This window comes from Aureobasidium namibiae, assembly GCF_000721765.1.
Source record: "Aureobasidium namibiae CBS 147.97 unplaced genomic scaffold scaffold_29, whole genome shotgun sequence".
In the NCBI taxonomy this organism is placed as follows: domain Eukaryota; kingdom Fungi; phylum Ascomycota; class Dothideomycetes; order Dothideales; family Saccotheciaceae; genus Aureobasidium; species Aureobasidium namibiae.
In genome coordinates, this window is record NW_013581180.1 from 83,299 (window position 1) to 104,927 (window position 21,629).

Consider the following 21,629-nt stretch of genomic DNA (forward strand, 5'->3'; position numbering starts at 1 on the left):
TCGCCTGGCGCTCCGCTTGCCCACCTTGGCCAGCGCGTCAGCTTTTGCCTTTCCAACAAGAGAGAGCTGCTCGACGCAGCTGCCAAAGACGGAGAATGTCAGCGCCGTGGCTTCCCTTTCTCGCAACGCTCTCGAGTTCCTCGTTCTCCTTCTTCCAACACGGCTAGTCTCCGCGCCGTACCCTCTCAATCAATCCACAAATTGATCCACCGAGTCCTTGAAACATGACCTCTTGGTGACACTCGTCTTCTGATTGCGACGCCAGGTTCGAGCTGATCTTGTCATGTTATCCCGTCGTGTACAAATTCAGTAGGTCCCCGCTGCGCTCGTTCGCGAGAACAATTTTCTGCCTTTTCACGCCTAGCTTTGCTGCTTTGATCTGTCATACTTCTTGTTCTTCCAGCAGACGTCACCTTGTCACAGCATCATGGCACCTAGCATTATTTCGGACATTGAACTGCCCAGAGACATTCCCGAGTCTCGTCAATCAGCTGCCAATCTACCTATTCAGAAAGCTTTCGGCTTGGACAACAGAACCGTCATCATTACTGGTGCCGGCCGTGGACTCGGCATCACACTTGCTGTCGCTGTTCTCGAGTCTGGTGCCGATGCCGTCTGTCTGGACATTCTCCCTGAGCCCAGCGCTGAAGAGTGGGACACCATCACCAAGCTTCAGAAGAGCACCGGAGTCCGCGCTACCTACCATCGTTGCGACATTACAAACGAGGAGGCTGTCGAGAAAGTCGTCGCTGATTGCGGTGAGGAGGCTCGCCGGCGAGGAAAGCCCATCAAGGGCATGATCTCGTGCGCAGGCATTCAACAGATGGTTGACGCCATTGACTATCCTATGGATGGCTTCCGCCGCATCATGGAAGTCAATGTCACAGGAAGCTTCCTCATCTCAAAGTACACAGCTCGTCTACTGCGCGACCAGAAGCTTGGTGGTAGCATTGTCATGATCGCCTCCATGTCTGGCCAGATTGCAAACCGCGTAAGTTCAGAGTCTTTCATTCATGCTGCTCCCTCCCACTGACAAATCTCACAGGGTCTGCATTGCTCAGCATACAACACCAGCAAAGCCGCCGTGCACCAAATGTGCCGCTCTCTTGCCTACGAGTGGGGTCAATGGGGCATCAGAGTCAACACCCTGTCCCCTGGCTACATCCGTACTGCCATGACGGATGGTTTGCTGCAAGAGAAGCCTGAAGTCGAGGAATCATGGATGAGGGGAGCACTCCTGGGAAGGTTGGGGGCGCCCGAAGACTTCAAGGCACCCTGCGTCTTCCTTCTAGCGGATGGAAGCTCGTGGATGACAGGTGCGGATCTGAGAGTTGATGGCGGACACTGTGCGACTGCTTGAAAGCGCCGCAAAGATGATGATTAGAAGATAGAATATAGACATTGCTGTGTTTTGTTATTCGTGCTCGGAAATGTAAACCCATGTTTGATGATGTCTGCCTAGCAAAGCACGAACAATGCTTGATCTCAAGCTGAAGCTCAATGCTTCTAGAGGAATTGTGAAAGAGCGACTCTACCAGTAATCTTGCACTGTTGGACACCAAGACTGTATCAGACGTGAGCTGAAGAACAGATGGTTTGGACGCGTTTGGTAGAAGGCAGTAAAAAGTTTGATCTAGTGTGGTGTTGTCGATATATCTCGAGGTCAGCCCCGTTCTTGCCGTTGGTCTCTTGGTCCTTCTCCTCCAAAATTGCCCCGCACTCTGCAACACCCTCGACTCTCACATCTCTCTCTCCACCATCGACATCGCCGGCTAATAGATTGAATTGTCGTGACCTATGCGATCGGGTCGGAATCCAAGGGCCACGACTTCAGAAGACGGCTCTTTGGCCCCAGAAAATTACGAGGCTTCACCTTCACCACCACGCGCCCGGCATGGTCCTTCCAAGCGCTCTCTCCGAGGTCGCTCAGGATGCTTGAATTGTCGAAGACGACGGAAAAAATGCGACGAGACCAAACCAAATTGTACCAAATGTGAACGACTCGGTGAAGATTGTGAGTGGGATTCAGGCCTCAGCTTCCGCTTCAGCTCTCTCGAGGCCGATCATCCCAGCATGATAGCCGGCCAGAAAGTCGCGACCTCAGCTCCTTCTCTGCAAATGGTCGACGTCGTTTTCGATCTGGATACCCACGAGTGCAAGGAGTACATCAATGGCCAGGAGTACTCTACAGCCGATGAGATTCATCAAGAAGAAAGTCGCACCCCGCACGAACAGGACGACAGCGCTCTCTCATGGGACATGGATCTGGCAGTCAATGATCTCGCTCAAACTTTACCCCAAGGCCAAGCGACACTTCATAGAAGATTCACAAACGACAACATTCCGCCAGGCATGCAGCGGACACCCCTCACGAGGACAGATTCCCACGACATTCACGGCCTGAATGCCAGCAGACGGTCTCACAGTTTCGCAGCTGGAGAAACTGGCAATCACCATGTCACATTCCAAACACCGCTGCAATCTATAGATGATCCTCTATCGGTCCCCAGTCTTCCTGTCATCCACGAAGACGATCATTTGATGTCGTTTTCCCTGCCGGAACTCGAGTCTTTGGATTATCTCACAGATCGTGACGCCTTTCAGATATTCGGCGACTCCTTGTGGCCTCCGATGAGCAATGGCGACACCGCTAATCTGATGGACGTGGATCATGTTCCTGCCGAATCGCCGGACATGTATGCCATGTACTACCCGAACGCCACCTATCGAGAGTTGCACACTACCCTATACAACCACATGGTCGACACGGCTCGCGGCACCGGCCTAACGCGAACCGGCACTCCAGAGTCGGACAAGTCCCAACACAACGACGCATGCCAATCAACAGTCAGACAGACACCGCGATGGGAACCGACTGAATCTGATACATGTGCAAGAAACAACCTACCCAAAGGTATGACAGTTCGACGCGAAATGGAGCTCTGGCGGAATTACCTCGACGAGATAGCGCTCTGGTTGGACATGTTCGACAACGATCGTCATTTCCAGATACAACTACCTATTCTTGCACAAAACTCAGAAGCACTGCGCCTGTCGGTACTGGCTCTGTCCGCAAGGCAGATTGAACGAAGGGACCCGGATAAACCATATACAGAGAGCTTGGCATTATATCAGGAAGCAATCAGACTGATCGCTGCGGAGCTTGAAAGTATGAGCACCGAAGTTATTGGGAGCTGTGTGTTGCTTTGCGTGTTGGAGATGATGAGCTGTCAGTAGAATCGTCCTGGTTGCGCATTCTCATACTGACTCGCTATAGCTTCTCCAAAGGATTGGTCCCGACATCTGAACGGCGCAGCCATGTTACTCAAAGCCGCTGGCATCAATGGTGTTGTCGGAGGCACTCGTCAAGCCATATTCTGGTGTTTCGCTCGCATGGGTAAGTCCTCCCAAATATGCTGACATGTGCTCACGGCGACTGACTGAAACAGACATGTGGGGCGGTTTTCTCTCAGACTCACACACCAAGATTCCGACGAGTCTCTGGTTCCTTCCTACAGGCACGATGTCAACTGCCATCTCACGGTTCAAGACCGACTTTCAGAACTTTGACAATTACGCAAACTACTCTCTCTTCCTCTGCGCCAGCGTACTCAACGTCGTATCCCGACGTGGTAGCGCTACAGAGCGTGGAAGCACGTACAGCGCAAAGTGGAAGGCTCTGTTCGATCTTCTGGTGGACTGGGTCACAAACAGACCAGCAGAGATGCGCCCCATGACATCCAGAGCCCAAGAGACAGACGACGAAGGACTCTTCCCCGTCGTGATCTACTCAAACGCGGCAGCTATCAGCGCAAACCAACTCTACCATACTGCCACTTTACTCATGCTGCAGGCCAAACCAAACGATTTGAAAGTGCGGAGTCAAAGGAGCATATTCTGGCACGCTCGTCAAGTCATCGGTATCTCTGTAAGCAATTTGCTTCATGCTGCGTGGACGAATGCACCGCAGCCTCTGTACATTGCCGGTAAGGTCATGTCAAGCAAATCCGAGCATCGTGTTGTGTTGGACGCGCTTGCGGAGATTGAAAGGACGACCGGGTTTGCGACCCAATGGCGGGCACAAGATTTGAAAGAATACTGGGGCGACGAAGCGGATTGAAATCTTCTCGACTAGATTTTGATCAGATCTGGCCATCTTTTCAATACATTTGCACTTCAACGAGCGCTCTTCCAACACCAGATTCCATGCCAGGAACGCCAGAGTTCTCCACCTCGTAGGCGACTGCACCTTTTTCTGCGCAGACTTCCTTCAGGTGGTCCACGCTTCCGCCCACGCCGAAGTAGAATCTCTTTGCTGCGACGATTGCTTTTGCCATCTTGGTGCGGCGTAAAAGATGGATCAATAAGTCCACAAATGCCGTTGTGGAAGCCGGACTGTAGATGGTTTCGCTCGCCAAGATCAAACTGCCCATATCGGGAGCAGATTCCGGAATCAAAGAAGCCAGAGTCTCGCCCCAAGGACCGGAAATGAACGACAGTTGGATCCTCGAAGCAGCCAGCGAAGACAAGAACTCTGGCAACAAAGCAGGAATGTTCTCCAAATCTCCCGAGGGCTCAGCGGTCAGATCGATCAGCGGAGGAGACGTGGTCGCCGCCCAAGTGAGGATCAGATTCGGCAATGTTACCAATCTCAAGACCGAGCTGTTGTAGTCGGTCAAGGTAAATGTCTGAGGAATACCGTTTCTCAAACAATGTTGGAACAGTGTTAGAGAAGGCAACGCGCTGCCCGCACCCAACTCCACCACACCATCGCAACGAACCAAATCATCAATATCCTTCCTAGGACCGCGATCGAGCAATAAACTCGAGAGATCAAGACTGCATTCCCAAGTCTTGAAGCCGCCTTCGTAGACATTTGGCGCGAGATCTGTGGATTGCAGTTGGCTGAGGGTGGAGTCGTTATCATTGTCGGACGAGGCTTCGGACATGAGTTGGACGCGTATGTCGAAAAGTTCGCGGCGGGGGAGAAGCAGCACTTTGCCGGTCGGAGAGACGATTTGAGCGGTGCTATAGCATAGTCTGTCGGGGAGTGTGTCGTATAGCTGGCGCAAGTCGTGCTGGAGAACAGGCACTGGAGGCGGTGCTTGTGATGTGTTTGTGTCTAATGATGGCGCGTCCAGGATGGGAATATCTTGGTCGACGGTTTGGTCGATGTCGTCGCCGCCGAAATTGAAACTGAATGCCATGGTGACGATTTCTGATAAGATTCGTGTTGTTGGTGGATAGTTTTGTCGAAGAAGTCGTTGGATTTTTTGCCATGATGGAAAGTTTTCGGACATGGAGATGCCAAGAGTTTGCTTTCCGAAGCCGATGTAGAGGTTGGATAGACGAGCGGTACAGATGAGATCAGATGCTTTCGTTCATCAGCCAGACGTGAGTGCCAGGGGGAGCTGATAGTGCTTCTTCAGAACGACATAGAGTGAGAATGTCCATCATCCGCCTTCAGAAATTGCGTCGATGTTGCGATTGCCCATGGAAAATCGGCGACAGGAACCGGTGGTCAAAGCTTCTTAGGCCTTCCTCCCAATAATAACTGCTGCCTCTCTTCACTCTTGCATACCACTAACATAGCATCTCTGAATTCCATCGCCTATTTGCATGAGTCATTTACCAACGAGCGCTTTTATACTCTGTAGAAGAATATGCTCCAAGAGAGAAGAGTAAAGCAAGTTGTACTCGTACCATTGGTCCATCACAATCAACAAATACTGCGCTGACTCAATCGTTCTCCCAAAGTCTCATCCAGCAACAGCTAATGGTTTTCCGCATCCAAAAAAAAGGCCTCTGCTCTCAAACCGGAGAGTCATAAGTAACGGTCAAGTTATCCGTCTTGACATGCCTAGAGTACCCACTACCATAACTCTCCTCTTGGAACCTCCTATCCATGACTCCATACGAATAACTGTGATTCGCCACACTCGAATAATACGCATTGCCGAATTGTCTGGCGCTCAACTCCATGGGACCATCGACTAGTGTGAAGGTCGAAAGATCTGGTCTTCCCGATGATGCGATTTTGAGACCGTAGTCTACGTATGCCTCGAAGATGGAAAAGTTTGTGGATGCATAGGTCAAGTTGGCGGTGATGGGGTATGTGTAGCTGAGTGTGTTTGAGAAGAGGGGTGCGCTGTTGAGGACTGCGGTATTGGTGCCTGTGGTGGATTGTATGTTTGAAGAGGCCAGTCCGCTGTTGCCGACGTAGCCGATGTTGCTGTATGACAGGCTTTGTGTCCAGCTTCCGAAAGCCGATTTGGCGGTGAAGGTGCGTCTGGCCGAGACGCTGTAGTTTAGTGTTGTGTTGGTGCCGTTCGAGGTGCCGGTAATGCTGGATGTGGTCTGTACTGAGGGCGAAGTGGAGATGGAAGGAGCAGCATGGGGGCCGTTGTACTCTTCATTGCCGGAGAAGAGAAAGATCTTTGCGTTGACCAACCAATAAGCATTTATGCTGCCCGAAGAGAGGGTGGCTGGTCCATTGCCTCCGTTGTCATCCATACCCACGACTCTGATGCTGAAACTGTGCGGCTTGCCGTCCGAGAGATATGGCAGGAAGGGTGAAATGTCAATTTCATACTCCCGCAGATCGTATGCGTCGATACCTACTACTGGACGCCAGAAGCCTGGAGCAATGCCACCAGTGAAGATGACTGGAAATGGCCACGCGACGCCTGCCATCATGTCGTCGATGTACAACTGAACCTCGCGGAAGGGACCATATCCCAGTAGAGTGCCGACGGTGGGGTCAAAAGTGTCAATATCTGATTGGAGGACGTTGGTGTACCAGAATTCTTCATTGCTTTGACCAGTGGCTGCGATCGAAACGGTTGCTTGGGTAATGTTTCGAGGAATTGTCTGCTGGGCTGATGCACTGTCGCCTGGTAGAGTGAAGATACTTGGCTGTCCAGTAGCACCGAGTTGAGGAGTGATGGGCAGGATCAGATCGGCATGAGCTGGCTTGGCTGGGTTGTGAGAGAAAGTAGCTGTGAGAGTGGTGTTGAATGCACCAGTATAGGTCGAGTCGTAAACATTGTTCAAGCTGAAGATGAGCTGCTGAGGTGACTTCCAAAGACTCAAGTACATGCTGAGGTCCTTTTCGTATCGGAAGATGATACCTGAGGCGGTGGGTTCGGCAGTGCTCGTCCGCCAAACTTCAATATCTCCCAGGAACATCTCAGCCAAGCGATCGAACTGGCGGCCAGCGCTGGTGACAGTCCATTCGATAACGACATTGTTGAAATCACACGAAGGTGGTGTGTATTGCCCGACATAAGGAACGCCGTAGCTTGAGGCGAAGGTGTGCACCATCAACGTCTGCTGGACATTGCATCTTGTGGACTGAGGGACAGATACAGGCTTGTAGAGCTCAATGATCGGAAGCGGAGACTGGGGTTGTGGCAGAACCTGGAACAGAGATATCGCTTCAAGAGGCTTCTTGGGAGGTGAGCGGTGAGCAAACACGACAACTGGCAGCACAGAAGCAAGGTAGAGGAAACGTTGAAGCTGCATCTTTCCATTCACTCAAACAAGAGATGAGAAGAAGCGACCGGAAAAAATAAGAAGGATAAAGGTTGTTATACAAGCAAAAAAGATAAGACGTGATGATCAAAAGTTATGTGATCTCCCGTCGCTACTGCATGATATGGTGCGGTCAAAGTGGACGGAAGAGGAAGGCGTTACTTATCATCGGACTTGCGCAAGTCTTCTGCGCTGTTGCCCTCTGCTCGTGCAGCGTTGCATTGACATTGTGTCGCAACACAGAGGACCAAGTCTATAGGGCGAACATCCGTCGAAATGCGTACAGAAGATCAAAAGAGACAGCGAACAGCGAAACTCATGCGACACACGAAACACCGACCTCGGCAACATCGTGCCCACATATCCACTTCGTGATGGAAAGCTCGTTGCGGCCGAAAGACTCTTCGGACGTTCGACGAGACGCTTCAACTCTTCCACGTGCTTTGTGACCTGCATCCGCTATCCTCTTTGCAGAAGGTGAATCTCACCGTGAAACCAATCAGACTTTGTCTACGCCCGCGCTCTGGAAAGCAAGCCCTCATAATGGTTGGAGATCTGCACTGAAACTGAGTCTGACCATGCAGGAGACGTCGATTACGGAGGCGACCGAGGGGACACAGCTTGCCAACAACAAAAGAGTCAAGCCTATAAAGAAGGCTTGATTTCCTTTCCTTGGCCATTAGCTGCAACTTATCACATCATATCAATTCATCTTTGCATCATGCCTTCCACTCTGTTTGCCCTCAGTACCCTGCTCGGTCTGGCCGCCGCTGCCATTGAGTCGTGTCCAGCCAACGCACCCATCAGCTGTCAAACCAGCGGCACCATCTCAAACACATGCTGCACAGAAGTTCAAGGTCAGGTTTTGCAGACCCAATTCTGGGACTCGAACCCGGCGACTGGCCCTGCCAAATCTTGGACTATCCACGGACTCTGGCCTGACAACTGTGATGGTACTTATGAAGCCACTTGCGATAGCTCAAGAGCATACACCGACATTGGTTGCATCCTTTTGGACAAGGGTCATGGTGATATCCTGAGCTATATGGAGACCTACTGGAAGGACTACCAAGGAGACGACGAGTCGTTCTGGTAAGTAGCCTCTATTCTTGAATGCCAGGAATTTCCGCTAAGCATAAATCAGGGAGCACGAATGGAGCAAGCACGGAACTTGTTACTCAACGTTGAACCCTGACTGCTACAGCAACTACGAAAAGGAAGATGAGCTTGTCGACTTCCTCAACACCACCATCACGCTGTTCAAGGATTTGCCTACCTATGAGTGGCTGGCCGATGCTGGCATCACTCCCAGTTCGAGCAAAACATACACCAATGCTCAGATCTCGAGCGCACTCCAGAAGCAGTTCGGCGCCACCCCTATTCTTTCCTGCAGCAGTGGTGAGCTCAACCAGGTCGAATATGTCTTCAATGTTCGCGGCAGTGTCGCTAAAGGCCAGTTCATTGCTGTCAATCCTACTGGTACCAAGGGTAACTGCCCCAAGAGTGGTATAAAGTACCTACCAAAGGACCTCAGCACTACCCCCAAAGCCAACGAGGGCAGCTGTTCTTGAAACTAGTGTGTGGAAGATAGAATCGTGGCACACCCTCAATAATCAGCCACATCATGAATTTGTATGCAGAACTAAAGGAACGACCTCTATCAACATCGCTTTTATGCTTCAATCATCTTCTTGGCCATCTCAGGCAGTGTATCAGCCATGACGTCCATGTCAACATCAAACAACTCCTTGCAATCCTCCTTTTCATACACGGAACAATAAGCTCCCTTGAACCTGTACATTCCATCAGCATCATTGCCTCCACACAGATCACATCGAGACTTACCCAACAATCTTAGCAGCCGAGACATCCCAATAATGCGCCGCAGCAAACCACTTTTCCTCCTCGACTCCAAACCCCTCGAATAGCGGTCTATACGCATCAAGCGCCGGCTTAGCAACCCCCCTCGAATCACAAGATCTAAAGTTCTCCTGTGGAAAATCCACTCCCGCATTTTTGAAGTATCCCAACACTCTCTCTTGATCTCCAGTCGTCAAACACCAAACTTCAAACCCTGCCTCCCTGAGCAACGTAAAAGTCTCTTGCACGCCTTCCCTCAATTGCAACTGCGAATAAGATTTTACCATTTCATCTCTTTCGGCGTCGGTGGCAAAGTCTCGTGGGGAGGTGATGCCACTCATCCACAGCATGCGGTAGAACATGGCAGAGAAGACGGTCTTGTAGGGTTTATAGCGCGATGAGATAGAGAGGTAGGTGAATTCTCTTTCCGAACTTTCCAGCCAGGCGAAGCCGAAGAGTTTTGGTGAGATGCTTTGGGCGAGGAGTTTGGGGCCTAGCACTTTTTCGACGCAGTCGTAAAAGGCGGAGTAGGAGACTAGAGTGCCTACGACATCGAAGACGACGTGTTTGCCCATTGTTTCTTTCTTTTCGCTGTGTTTGTTTGGGGTCACAAATGGATTGTGTATATGTGTGTATGTTGTAGTCCAGCAAAAAAATTCGAAGATGGAAGTGAGTGAGCCAAAAATGACAGCGAAGGTCAAGGGTGTAACTCAAAGAGATGCAGAGTTACCGATTGTTTGTGATTATCATATGTAACTAAATCACCTTGATGTTATCTCAAGGGACCCCTTATCATGGGTTGACTATGCCTATCTCCGGTATTCGATAGAGCTTGACCGCGGCCAAGTGGGAGGCCGAACTTCGCCTATCTGGATAAAGTGTCTGTTCGGTTATCTTCTCCCAGGTGGTTGAGCTTGATAGAGAATACGAGGAACCCCGCAGGTGGGGTAGTTCTTGTCGAAGCTTAGCGTGCTTTGATTGTACGTCTCCCGAAATCGGTTTCGATTCCATGCTAATGATAAGCCTCGAGGATGAAGGTTTCAGACATGGGAATGTACATCACGCAATCGATTGTCTGCAATGTTCCTGAGCACGCCAGAGCCAGATGTGTGAGAGAAACGATTACAAGAAAAACAAGTGTTGTAACGACTATACATGGCTACCATCTATCTGAAACAGACCAAGGTCAACTTCCAAAACCAAAATCAATGTTCTCCAAGCATCAGATCGAGCAGCTCTACTCCCACAAAAAGTTGTACTTGTGCCATCCCACCTTTGGCAATTCAGGAGCCTCAGGGTTGGCATTCGCAATGTCGATGAAGTGTCGGACGGGAAGTGCTTCCAAAGGAACAATCTTGGTCTTGAACATGATCTTGTACCCAAAGTACAAGATCAAGAAGAGAGGAATGTTGAAGTAACTCGAGATGAAAGTCTCAACATTCCAGTGTCCGTGCAAGAAAGAGACGTAGCCACCCGTCAGCAAAAGAACACCAAAGGAGCAGAGCGAAATCCATGCAAGATAGGGTTGGAAAGGCGCTGCCCAGGGAAGCTCGCTGCGTGAGATGTTTTGCTTCTTCATGCTGTAGTAGAAGCGCAGGTATACTCCGCAGATGACCATCCAGTCAACTATGGCAGCAACGGCAACGAGATCCTGGAGCCAGCCAAAAGCAACATTGGCTCCACTGGATAGCGAGAGGAAGGCGAGGCACAAGAACACACTGAACAGACCGACGGAGACCCAAGGGATACCGAAACGGTTGGTCTTTGTAAAGATCTTGGGTGCGCGACCTTCTTTTGCCAGACCGTAGAGGATACGAGAACCGGCGAGCATACTAGCGTTGCCAGAACTCCAAGCACTGGTCAGAATAATCGCATTGATGATCGATGGCACGACCTTGATGCCAGCACGAGTTGCAGCAATAACGAAAGGTGACTGCGAAGCAGTACCGGTGGACTTCAGCAGGTGAGGGTCGTTGGATGGTACCACAAGGCCAACCATGAAGATGGTGAGCACATAGAAGAGCAGCACGCGCACGAAGATTCTCTTGGCTGCCTTGGGAATGTTTCTGCGAGGGTTTTGAGTCTCGGATGCGGCGATGGAGATATTCTGAATGCCCGAGTAAGCATAGACGGCGTTGTTGAAGGTCGTCCAAAAGCCCATGAAATGACCCAGGGAGCCGGCATAGCCCAGATACTCAACGAAAGGGCCCGGGTTACGCCAGTACTGGAAGCCAATGCTCTTGTGGTCAGGCCCGCCTCCACATGTGATGACCAAAGCCATAATATTGATACCGACGATGAGCATGATCTTCAATGTCGCAAAGCCAAACTCGAGCTCGCCGTAGATGCGGACGAAGGCGATGTTGCTCGCGACAAGGCAAACGCCCAGCACAACAATCCAGACAGCATTACTGACAGAGGATGTCCAGAACTCAAATAAGACGGCGGCGGCACAGAGTTCAGCAGGTACACTGATTAGGTTGGCGTACACTTGATTCCATCCGTTTGCAAAGGAAAGGGCGGGGTCGACAAAGTGCTCGGCGTGACGAGTGATGCCTCCACTGAGAGGAACAAGAGTGCTGTCGCAAGTCAGCATCTGAGTCAATGGCATTTGCATTTGCTTCTTACCTCAACTCCGAGATGGACATGACGACTCCCGAGCATAGGAAGCCAACAAAAGTGTAACCGAGAAAGGCGCCCAATGGGCCAGCTCTCGAGATGGCTTTGCCTGAAGACAAGAACAAGCCAGTACCAATGGTTCCAGCCAAGGCAATCATTTGTATAGTCCTCTGGTTCAGACCACGCTTGAGCTCCTTCTTCTCCTCAAACTCGAGTGGCCCATCTTGATCATACTCGGGCAGTACAGAGCCGTACTCGACATCCGAGGATATGGGTTTCTCATCAGCATGAGACAACTTCTTCTCATCTGAGCCCACGTGGATGGTCTCTGGTGCATTGATTGACATGATTCGACTCAGCTGAACGATACTGGAGAATTGAACGGAAGCAAAGTATGGCCGCAGGTGGTCGACCGAGCTGGTTGTCTTATGCAAACCCGCCCTACATATCTTGCATCTGGAAGAGGAGATATGCCTATCTCTTCGACATGACCCTTGAATGCATGCTCATTGGCTTAGAGTGAGCTGATGGACGATTGCACTACTCATGCCGAGGTTCCGGAACGAACGCTGCATGATGTTGTTGGGGCTAGACCTTGAGGCGCAGATAAACAACTTGACCTTCGCGAATCGATTATTAGGCTGTTCGCGTGGATTGGCTACTGATAGGGACATGTGAGCAGACTTCGGTTGGACAGCGCAGTAGAGGCATAAAGAGCTCCAGGTAAAGGCCACTGGTTTGTTCATCTCAGGCGAGAAGATCAGTAATTACACTGCACTCAAGCAATTCTCCACCATCGGGTCATTGAGCATGAGCTCAAAGTAAGTTTGCGATAGAGGTATGGCGCCATCTCACAATCAATTGCGGCATGTTTTGCGTCGCGTCGTGTCTTGGTCGTTATCTCAAAGCTGGAGATGGAAGGAGCGATGGCACAAAAAGTGATGTGGAGTGGGTTTGATAGGGCCATTGGCGCGCGGCCTCGGCAAGAGGCTTGGCCTATCTTTATTTACACGGTGCCTGGAACACGAGATGAGGGGAAGAGATAGCCTGATTTTCCGTCGACTCAGAATATATTTTTCGTGTCGAGCGATTTGTTTGTAGGAAAAAGAGAAAGGACAGATTGAAAAGTCGCGACGCGAAACCACAAAATGCAGCTTCCTCAGGGTCTTCCGACTGTCGGCGGCGGCACTGAGTCTTTCTGGCACACCAACCTCCACGAACTCGATGACTATCGTTCTACGGATCAAGTTCCAGAACAATCAGACATAGTGATTATTGGGGCTGGTTATGCAGGTGTCGCGACGGCATATCATCTTCTCGAGGCCGGCAGCAAAGCTTCAATCACGCTTCTAGAGGCACGAGGCGCGTGCAGCGGAGCCACAGGTCGTAATGGAGGCCATCTGCGTCCTGATCTCTACGGTCACATCCCCACACACATCGACCGTCATGGACTTGAAAGGGGTGCTGAGATTGCAGAATTCGAGGTTGCTCATGTCACAGCCATCAAGAATGTCGTCGCCAAGGAAAATATCGACTGTGACTTTGTCATAACAAGGACGACCGATGTTTGGTGCAACGACGATGCTGCCAAAAAGGCCAAAGCCAATTACGACAGAATGGTAGCCCATGGTCTGAAGTATATGGATGATGTTGATTTCTACATCGGAAAAGATGCCGAGGGCGTGAGTATTTAGCTCTACTTGCCGCTGAGTATTCATTTACTAATCAATCACAGATCAGCGGTATCAAGCACGCAAAGGCATGCGCAACCTATACTGCTGGTACTATCTGGCCATATAAGTTCATCATGGCACTTCTTGGAATCTTGCGGGATCGTGGCGTCAACATCCAGACGTACACTCCAGTAAACTCGGTCACCTCCTCATCCGATGGTCAATGGACCGTCTCCACATCACGCGGCGACATCAAGACTCAGAAAATCGTCCACGCCGCCAACGCCTACACCAAGACCTTGTTGCCTGAATACGAAAAGAGCATCGTTCCATGCAAAGGCATCTGCTGCCACATTGCCGTACCAAAGGAAGACATTGCTCCGTTCGTCGGTAACTCGTACATCATCCGCGAAAAGGGCGACCCCAGCGTCCTCAGCTACTTGATCCCTCGCTCCGACGGCGGCATCATTGTCGGTGGCTCCCAGGCAATCTTCAAGCCTTTCCAAGAGCAATGGTACAACAATACCGACGATGCCGAGATGATCGAAGCATCCAAGGACTACTACACCAACTACATGCAAAACAACTTCCGCGGTTGGGAACACACCAAAGCCGAAGTCAAGAAGATCTGGACGGGTGTGATGGGATACAGCTACGATACCAACCCTCATATTGGTGAAGTGCCTGGGAAGCCTGGTCAGTATATTCTGGCTGGGTTCAATGGCCATGGTATGCCAGTTATCTGGCTCTCAGCAAAGGGCATATCCGATATGTTGCATGAGGGAAAGAAGTATGAAGACACAAGAGTGCCCAAGGCCTTCAAGACAACGCAAGAGAGAATTGACAAAGCAAAGGCTGGTCCTGAAGGTGGAGACATTCTCGCATGAGCAAAGCCCTAATGGATCGCACATTTTCTTGTTCAATTTCCATGTAAATAGTCGATTTAGCGCAAACGCCTCGTATAGCATAGAAGAGTAAATACGACCTGCCCCGAAAGTCGCACCCCGACATCGGCAGCCCTCCACATCTTGACTCATCCTCCATCCCACCTCTCAACCATGAACTTTGATATACAAGTCATGTTTGACCCTTATGTATAGCTTCCAGCTGGACAGCAACAACATCATCATCATCAAGAATGTCACCTCCATCCTACATAATCCTCGGCGCTGGCGTGATAGGCCTAACCACCGCCCTCGAGCTCCACTCCCGCCAACCCCACGCCCACATCACAATCATAGCAAAGTACCTCCCCGGCGACCATCACGCAACCTACACCTCCCCCTGGGCAGGAGCAAATTGGCTCTCGGTCGCCACCGACAACGGCGTCCAAGAATCGTGGGATCGCGTTACATATCTAAAATTTAAAGACCTTGCTGTACGAAGCAAAGAAGTGGGTGTGTATAAAATGCCCATAACTGCTATCTATGATTCGAAGATTCAAGAGGCCGGAGTACTAAGTCAGGGGACGGGCAAGATCTGGTATGAGGGGCTGGTGGGTGGGATTAAGATGTTGAAAGAGAATGAGTTGCCTGAGGGAGCGAGGTTTGGGTGTGAGTTGGATACTTTTGTGGTTGATACGCAAGTTTATCTTCCTTGGTGAGTTTTCTGGTCTGAAGTTTGTCCCTTTTCTTCTTGTTTGCGATCCCTCGTACTGCTCTCAGTGTGTGGTAACCATTCCTAGAGGTAAGAAGCTGATGCATAGAGATTGATAGGCTACAAGGAGAAGCGAAACGTCAAGGTATAGAGATACGCAGAGGCAGTTTCGAGTCTCTTGATGAGCTGTTCACTGCCTTTCCCTTAGTGAGCGCGTATTTCAACTGCACAGGACTTGGCGCCTACTCGTTAGGAGGTGTAGAGGACAAGAACGTCTACCCAACAAGAGTATGTCTTGAATTCAAAACAGAATCAAGGCATAGAACACTCACATGAAAGCAGGGTCAAATCATGCTCGTGGAAAGTCCCAAGACTCCCATGACGAGAATGTACTTTCGCTCGCCGCAAAGAGTCAACAAAGATACCACTTATGTTTTCCCGCGTGGTCCCCACAACGGTGTCGTTCTTGGTGGTGTTCGCCTCGACAACGAGTGGAATGGGGACGTTGACCTAGAATTTGCCGAAGACATTAAAAACCGCTGCTGCGCTCTCGCTCCTGAATTGGGCAAGCCGGAGGACTTGAAAGTCATTTATCATGGTGTCGGACTGAGGCGTGAGTTTGAACTTCTCTGAATGTCCGAGCGCAGAAGGCTGACAGAACAAAACAGCAAGCAGAAAGGGTGGTGCCCGACTGGAGAGAGAAAAGTTTGACGAACGTTTAGTCATTCACAATTATGGTGCTGGCGGTGCTGGGTATCAAGCTTCATGGTATGTCGAGCAGCGATATCCTCGTATACTATACTAACCACCTCCTAGGGGTATGGCGAAAGAAGCCGTCGATTTGTTGCAAAAGGGCGCTCGTCTATGAGCATAAACATACATCTAAGTTCGCTCGTCTGTCCATTCGAAAACTCTCTGCTCATTCCTTCTTGCCTTCAGCCTGTGCGAGAGACGCCAGCTCTTCCGCCGAAAGTTTCCGAGACTTGACCTTCTGCTCTTCCACTTCAAAGATAGTATCATCTCTTTCCCAAATTGCGAGCATGGCGGCACCCATAGGACCAAAAAGTAAGCACCAGCCAGCAAGACGTAGTATCAACGGAGCTGAGAGTAGTCTGGAATTGGGATAGATTACCTTGACAGCTGCAAAGTATGCCCAAACCAAGTAGGTGAGAAACATGATTGTCATATCCCACTGCAAGAACCAATGAGCACCTTCTCCCACCGTGCTTGCCTGCCTTCCAGAGAACGGCGAAACGGGAACAAAAAGGTTGGTCGGATGAAACTGTGCCGAAATGTCCTTTGTAAAAAATGTGGGAAACAGTAGACTTATCGCTGAAACAACAAGGGTGCCGTTGTGAGTTATGGCCGCACAGCAGAGACCGAAGATGTAGACCCGGCAGAATGCTCGTCTCTGCATTCGTGGGCTCTTCTCTGCGAGCTCATCTCTGTAAGAGTCGAGGCGGACGAAAACAAGGCTTGTCCATACGCGCTGGCCTAAGCGGAACAATAAAGGAAAGAACTGCCACAGACGGACAAAATCAACCTTTTGTTCAAAAGAAACAGTCGTCGGTGCATGAAGCGACATCAGAACTGTTGGAATGATGATTCCGCCAATTGTTGCAGGTATCATGGCATCTACATCTGTCTTGTGGTGCACAGCAACACAACTTGTCGCTCGGTCTCCGAGAGGAGAAAAGGCAAGAAAGAGTGGTCCTACAATCCCAATTCCGAGTCCTTGAAACAGCAAGCCGTATGCAGTGGTCAAGGAGATGACTGTCCAATTCTCTTTGTTCGGTCGACGTTGTCCCTCAAGAGCTGTCAAGATCCACGCGACAATACCTTGACCAGCAAAGTAGAAGCACATCAATGATGAGCCTGGTCGGGTGCCATTGACCATCGGCCAGAAGATCGTAACTAAGCTTCGCAAAAATTCATCGAGCCAGCGCCATCGTGTGAATTCCGTGGCGTATTCCTCGCCGGTTCCTGGTAGACGGTTTCGCAATGACACGGCTCGCATCAACGCGAAAGTGCCATTGTCGCTTGCAAACTTCCAGAGTGCGACATATCCAAGCGCAGCGAGCCCAATGAGTATCGTGTTCCTCACAACGAGATGCATGTTGGAAAGGGATTGGGCAGGAGAGACAAAGGAAAGACCGCGTGGATGGAAAAGAAATTATTGTTGCTGGATGTCATAGCGGCACCGTGGAGGTCGTGCTCGAAACTGTACGTAGCTTCGGACACGCCAGCACAGGATCTGAGAGCTCAAGCTCCGTCAAATTGAAGCTCTCTTGATAGCTATCGCAACAAACAACATTGATTCATCAAATATTCGTCGAAGCCGAAAGCAAGACCTCCAGATTATGCGCATCCCTTTTTGTCTTGTTCCCGAGGTCGAAATGATCGTGGATCGCGAGGCCATGAATCTGCCAGGATCGAACGAAAACTCTCTGCCGCGGCAAGATCTTTTTACACTTCGACGTTCTCTTGGGCATCTGCGCCTTCCTGTAAGCAGTCGACTCGAAGCTGGCATGCCAGACGTGTGCCTACCGACATTGATGTTTGACTTTCTCTCACGAATTCGCCAATGTTATACTGTACTTGATGCTACGAATCTAATGATTATAGAGCTGGGCTATGGTTCATGCGGTCGATCGATGTATTGCTTGGTACGTAGATCAACGAGGTGGGGGAAAGAGGGGTCTTTGGAGGGGTTCCTCACGTGGCCTACATCCGAGCCTCTTGCATGAAACTTGCCGACGAAACAAGGCATTGTTCTTCGAACGTTCCTGCAGCACCTTCTAGGGCGGAAGTTGTCTCCTATAGCGGAAATGGTATACCGTCAATCAATGGGCTGTCGCCTGGTGTAGTGACGTTCTCCACAAATGGCCACGATGCATTCTTATCTCTTGGCTCAGCGGAGTTTGGATCCTGCCCTTATAGTGGCGCCCTTCTGTAGATACGAGTAGCCACATGAGTGGATACAGTGCAAGATGGTTGAGTAACAGCGTGGTGAAGACGCCTGAGAAAGGCATCCAATCCTTGAGAGAAGAGCTTATCGCATGTTCCAAAGAGCTCAGCGGCTGCTTTGTCTGCTGGTGACATTTATCTGCGCGTTTTGATTGTTATCGCAATCAGATGAGAATGTTTAAGCGAAAGTCGCAGGACTTGTTTCCGAACGTCGCGTGTCAGGCAGGCCGCACCATAGAGCCAGCCATACCTCGAGTCACTCGCGCGCGCAAGACAGCTTGAGATGAGACGGAAGTTGCAACATCAGATGTCAGGAACAAGCCTTTTCTCCAATCTCCGCTTGCTTGTCTCATTCGGTCTCTAACGACATGTCGTCGCTATAGGGGTCAGAGGCATTAGAGAGATCCGAGTGTATAGCCCTACCCCAACACACACGCCCTCCGCCGAGTCCACGCCCTGGGGGTGTTGCGTTTCGGCTTAGCTTGGCAGTCATTTCATCGCAATCAAGGCTGTGGATATGCTTGCATCTTGAGTCCTCAACGACTTCCCGAGGAATTTTCGCAAGTCTTCTGATATACCATTGTCGAATATTGCGCGGGTCAGAAACAAGATAGAGTGTTGAACCCTGGTCATGGCCACGTCGAGAGCGTCTTCCAAATGTCGATGAGATGAAAAAAAAAACTCGAGCACATCGTCATCTGGCGTTCCCTTCTCCATCAGTCCCACCCGTTTCCGAACGCCTGGCCGCTAGGCGAACGCGCGCTATGCGAACCTTCCTCTCGCAGAGAAGTCATAGCGTCGATCCTCTTGTACATATGTGCCGGGTACTCCCCGTTCGCTGACCACTCTCGTTTTTCCCATCCTCGCTCTTTGCATCCACGAACCATATCTTTCACGCAACATGGGTTTCCTCACCAATCCTCCGGATCGCAACTTGGACCAAGCCGGTATGGCTGCTGGCCATGGTCAGCCCTCACCTTCGACCAAGAACCAACTCGGCCAGGAGCGAAAAGTATCCAACGAAGAAAGCGGTACCGACGTCGACGAATCCGATGCCATCCTCTTGGCCATGGGCTACAAGCCTGAGATGGCACGTAACCGATCAACCCTCCAAGTCGCCTTCATGTCGTTCGTCCTGGCCTCGATTCCTTACGGTCTTGCGACAACCTTCTACTACCCTCTCGTCGGTGGTGGCCCAGCAAATATCATCTGGGGATGGATCATGGTCAGTCTGATCATTATTTGTGTCGCTGCCAGTCTGGGAGAGATCACTTCGGTCTATCCTACAGCTGGTGGTGTCTACTACCAGACTTTTATGTTGGCGCCTGCAAAGTACAAGAGAGTTCTGTCATGGATCTGTGGCTGGGCATATGTCGTCGGAAACATTACAATCACTCTGGCCGTCAACTTTGGTTCTGCCCTGTTCATCATCTCGTGCGTCAATGTCTTCGAGTCATCGCCTGGTGTTGGAATCTGGGACGCCAGCGCTTGGGAGACTTGGTTGGTCTTTGTTGCCATTACTCTTTTCTGCAACCTCGTTTCTTCGCTGGGCAACAGATGGTTGGCTCTGATCGATGTAAGTGAAACGAAGCCTCTATGTCAACCGTGATACTGATTACGTGACCTAGACTTTTGCCATCTTCTGGACTCTTGCTGGTGTCGTTGCCATTCTCATTGTCACACTTGTGCTGGCTAAGGGTGGCCGTCACTCTGGCGAGTATGTCTTCACTCACTTCGAGCCCCAGTCGGGATGGACCCCCGGATGGTCTTTCTGTGTCGGTCTTCTGCAGGCTGCCTACGCAACCTCGTCGACCGGTATGATCATTTCCATGTGTGAGGAGGTTCAAGAGCCTGCGACTCAGGTGCCCAAGGCCATGGTTGCCACCATTCTGATCAACCTTGGCGCCGGTCTGATGTTCTTGCTTCCTCTTTTGTTCGTCATTCCCGATCTCTCTACACTTGCTGCTCTCGCATCAGGACAGCCTGTTCCCACCATCATTGCTACCGCTGTTGGTTCGCCCGGTGGTGCCATTGGATTGCTCCTCCCCCTTATGGTTCTCGGTCTTATCTGCGGTATCGGTTGCACCACTGCAGCATCTCGCTGTGTCTGGGCTTTCTCCCGTGATGGTGCCATTCCTGGTAGCAAGTGGTGGAAGCAGGTCAACAACACCACTGCTCTTGAAGGCGTGCCTCTCAACGCCATGTTGCTCAGTATGATTGTGCAGATTCTGCTCGCTGTCATCTACTTCGGATCCGTTGCTGCATACAACGCCTTCTCTGGTGTTGGTGTCATCTGTTTGACTGTTTCGTACGCCATCCCCATTGCTACCAACCTTTTCACAGGTCGCAAGCATGTCAAAGGTGCTCCTTTCGCTCTCGGAGCCCTGGGACTGTTCTGCAACATTGTCGCTCTGGCTTGGAGTTGTCTTGCCGTGCCATTGTTCTGCATGCCTACCACTGTCCCTGTCACCGCAACTCTCATGAACTACGCATCAGTAGTCTTTGTTGCCTTCATTCTGATTGCAGGTGCGTGGTATGTTGTATGGGGCAAGAAGAACTACCAGGGACCCCCGACACACGAGGACACTGCTCTCGAGACCAGACGCAGTATCTCCGAAGCAAGGAGAGCCTCGAAGGTGGCACCATGAAAGGGTGCACATTTTTTGGAGTGAAAATGTTTAATGATTGTGGATCGATGCTGGACGATTGATACCCGATGCGACTAATCCTAGGCCATATGCGACCGCCTCTGACCATTTAGCGACATCACCCGAGAGCGACGACAACCATGAGCTTCATGCTTGCCCATGTGCGACTTCTACTACTCGTGTCCGACCCATGCGCGATACACTAGCTGTCCTTGCTCGATTGCCCTGTTCCGGACCGCCTCGATACCCGATCCATTGCGACAAAAATCAACTTCCATGCGACTTTCGATTCGTTTTACAAAACTTCGACGTTGGTGTGTTGTTGATCTTCGCCTTGTTCCAAAAACTAGCAGCGATTTGTTGATAGCTTTCTTTTCTTCTGTTGTGGATATTCTTCTTGTACCTTACCAATTTACATTACAGGCATTCAGTGTCATGTTCATATCTGCCATCACGGGCACAGCTCATGCTGGCTGATCCTATCAGGATCTGAGATTTTCGTCGCGAGATACTAACGACTAGTTTTATATATCATCGTGGCATTGATGGCGGATGGTAGAAGCGACGTCCGTATCTCAGGTAAGTCTTGCCCTCTCACAAAGTCAAGATCAGCACCAATGTCGGTGTCGCCGATTGTTTGAGTCGCTCGACACTCGGTTCCGCATATTGCACTACTGTCTGTCCTTGATCGATCTTTACCTTTCTCAGTACCGCTCGGTGTGCCAATTGACGA

The 21,629-nt window shown here is 50.7% G+C and overlaps 11 protein-coding genes across 11 annotated transcripts; 6 read left to right on the forward strand and 5 right to left on the reverse strand.

Moving 5' to 3' along the window:
* Nucleotides 1-427: 427 nt before the first annotated feature.
* Nucleotides 428-1,360, forward strand: M436DRAFT_58515 (NAD(P)-binding protein; the record flags this gene model as incomplete). The annotated part of the gene is made up of 2 exons (XM_013567137.1): nt 428-991; nt 1,046-1,360. The coding sequence occupies 2 exons, from the start codon at nt 428-430 to the stop codon at nt 1,358-1,360; spliced, it is 879 nt and encodes a 292-aa protein (XP_013422591.1).
* A 1,343-nt stretch (nt 1,361-2,703) lies between these two features.
* Nucleotides 2,704-4,120, forward strand: M436DRAFT_58485 (uncharacterized protein; the record flags this gene model as incomplete). Its single annotated transcript, XM_013567133.1, has 3 exons — nt 2,704-3,229; nt 3,278-3,397; nt 3,450-4,120. The coding sequence occupies 3 exons, from the start codon at nt 2,704-2,706 to the stop codon at nt 4,118-4,120; spliced, it is 1,317 nt and encodes a 438-aa protein (XP_013422587.1).
* Nucleotides 4,121-4,160: 40 nt separating this feature from the next.
* M436DRAFT_58444 (uncharacterized protein) lies at nt 4,161-5,207 on the reverse strand (the record flags this gene model as incomplete). The annotated part of the gene is made up of 1 exon (XM_013567127.1): nt 4,161-5,207. The coding sequence occupies one exon, from the start codon at nt 5,205-5,207 to the stop codon at nt 4,161-4,163; it is 1,047 nt and encodes a 348-aa protein (XP_013422581.1).
* Nucleotides 5,208-5,811: 604 nt separating this feature from the next.
* M436DRAFT_86426 (peptide-N4-(N-acetyl-beta-D-glucosaminyl) asparaginase amidase N) lies at nt 5,812-7,524 on the reverse strand (the record flags this gene model as incomplete). The annotated part of the gene is made up of 1 exon (XM_013567171.1): nt 5,812-7,524. The coding sequence occupies one exon, from the start codon at nt 7,522-7,524 to the stop codon at nt 5,812-5,814; it is 1,713 nt and encodes a 570-aa protein (XP_013422625.1).
* Nucleotides 7,525-8,254: 730 nt separating this feature from the next.
* On the forward strand, nt 8,255-9,104 carry M436DRAFT_76934 (ribonuclease Trv, RNase Trv; the record flags this gene model as incomplete). Its single annotated transcript, XM_013567172.1, has 2 exons — nt 8,255-8,625; nt 8,678-9,104. The coding sequence occupies 2 exons, from the start codon at nt 8,255-8,257 to the stop codon at nt 9,102-9,104; spliced, it is 798 nt and encodes a 265-aa protein (XP_013422626.1).
* Nucleotides 9,105-9,205: 101 nt separating this feature from the next.
* M436DRAFT_86428 (putative 2-haloalkanoic acid dehalogenase) lies at nt 9,206-9,968 on the reverse strand (the record flags this gene model as incomplete). Its single annotated transcript, XM_013567173.1, has 2 exons — nt 9,206-9,326; nt 9,379-9,968. The coding sequence occupies 2 exons, from the start codon at nt 9,966-9,968 to the stop codon at nt 9,206-9,208; spliced, it is 711 nt and encodes a 236-aa protein (XP_013422627.1).
* A 662-nt stretch (nt 9,969-10,630) lies between these two features.
* Nucleotides 10,631-12,359, reverse strand: M436DRAFT_68169 (amino acid permease-like protein; the record flags this gene model as incomplete). Its single annotated transcript, XM_013567158.1, has 2 exons — nt 10,631-11,972; nt 12,022-12,359. The coding sequence occupies 2 exons, from the start codon at nt 12,357-12,359 to the stop codon at nt 10,631-10,633; spliced, it is 1,680 nt and encodes a 559-aa protein (XP_013422612.1).
* Nucleotides 12,360-13,160: 801 nt separating this feature from the next.
* M436DRAFT_86430 (FAD dependent oxidoreductase superfamily) lies at nt 13,161-14,572 on the forward strand (the record flags this gene model as incomplete). The annotated part of the gene is made up of 2 exons (XM_013567174.1): nt 13,161-13,694; nt 13,748-14,572. 2 exons carry the CDS (start codon nt 13,161-13,163, stop codon nt 14,570-14,572), a joined length of 1,359 nt encoding a protein of 452 aa, XP_013422628.1.
* A 251-nt stretch (nt 14,573-14,823) lies between these two features.
* Nucleotides 14,824-16,149, forward strand: M436DRAFT_58410 (putative D-amino acid oxidase; the record flags this gene model as incomplete). Its single annotated transcript, XM_013567121.1, has 5 exons — nt 14,824-15,284; nt 15,401-15,569; nt 15,624-15,894; nt 15,950-16,049; nt 16,098-16,149. The coding sequence occupies 5 exons, from the start codon at nt 14,824-14,826 to the stop codon at nt 16,147-16,149; spliced, it is 1,053 nt and encodes a 350-aa protein (XP_013422575.1).
* A 51-nt stretch (nt 16,150-16,200) lies between these two features.
* M436DRAFT_58555 (uncharacterized protein) lies at nt 16,201-17,397 on the reverse strand (the record flags this gene model as incomplete). Its single annotated transcript, XM_013567149.1, has 1 exon — nt 16,201-17,397. One exon carries the CDS (start codon nt 17,395-17,397, stop codon nt 16,201-16,203), a length of 1,197 nt encoding a protein of 398 aa, XP_013422603.1.
* A 1,800-nt stretch (nt 17,398-19,197) lies between these two features.
* M436DRAFT_58516 (amino acid transporter) lies at nt 19,198-20,896 on the forward strand (the record flags this gene model as incomplete). The annotated part of the gene is made up of 2 exons (XM_013567138.1): nt 19,198-19,824; nt 19,877-20,896. 2 exons carry the CDS (start codon nt 19,198-19,200, stop codon nt 20,894-20,896), a joined length of 1,647 nt encoding a protein of 548 aa, XP_013422592.1.
* Nucleotides 20,897-21,629: the final 733 nt, after the last annotated feature.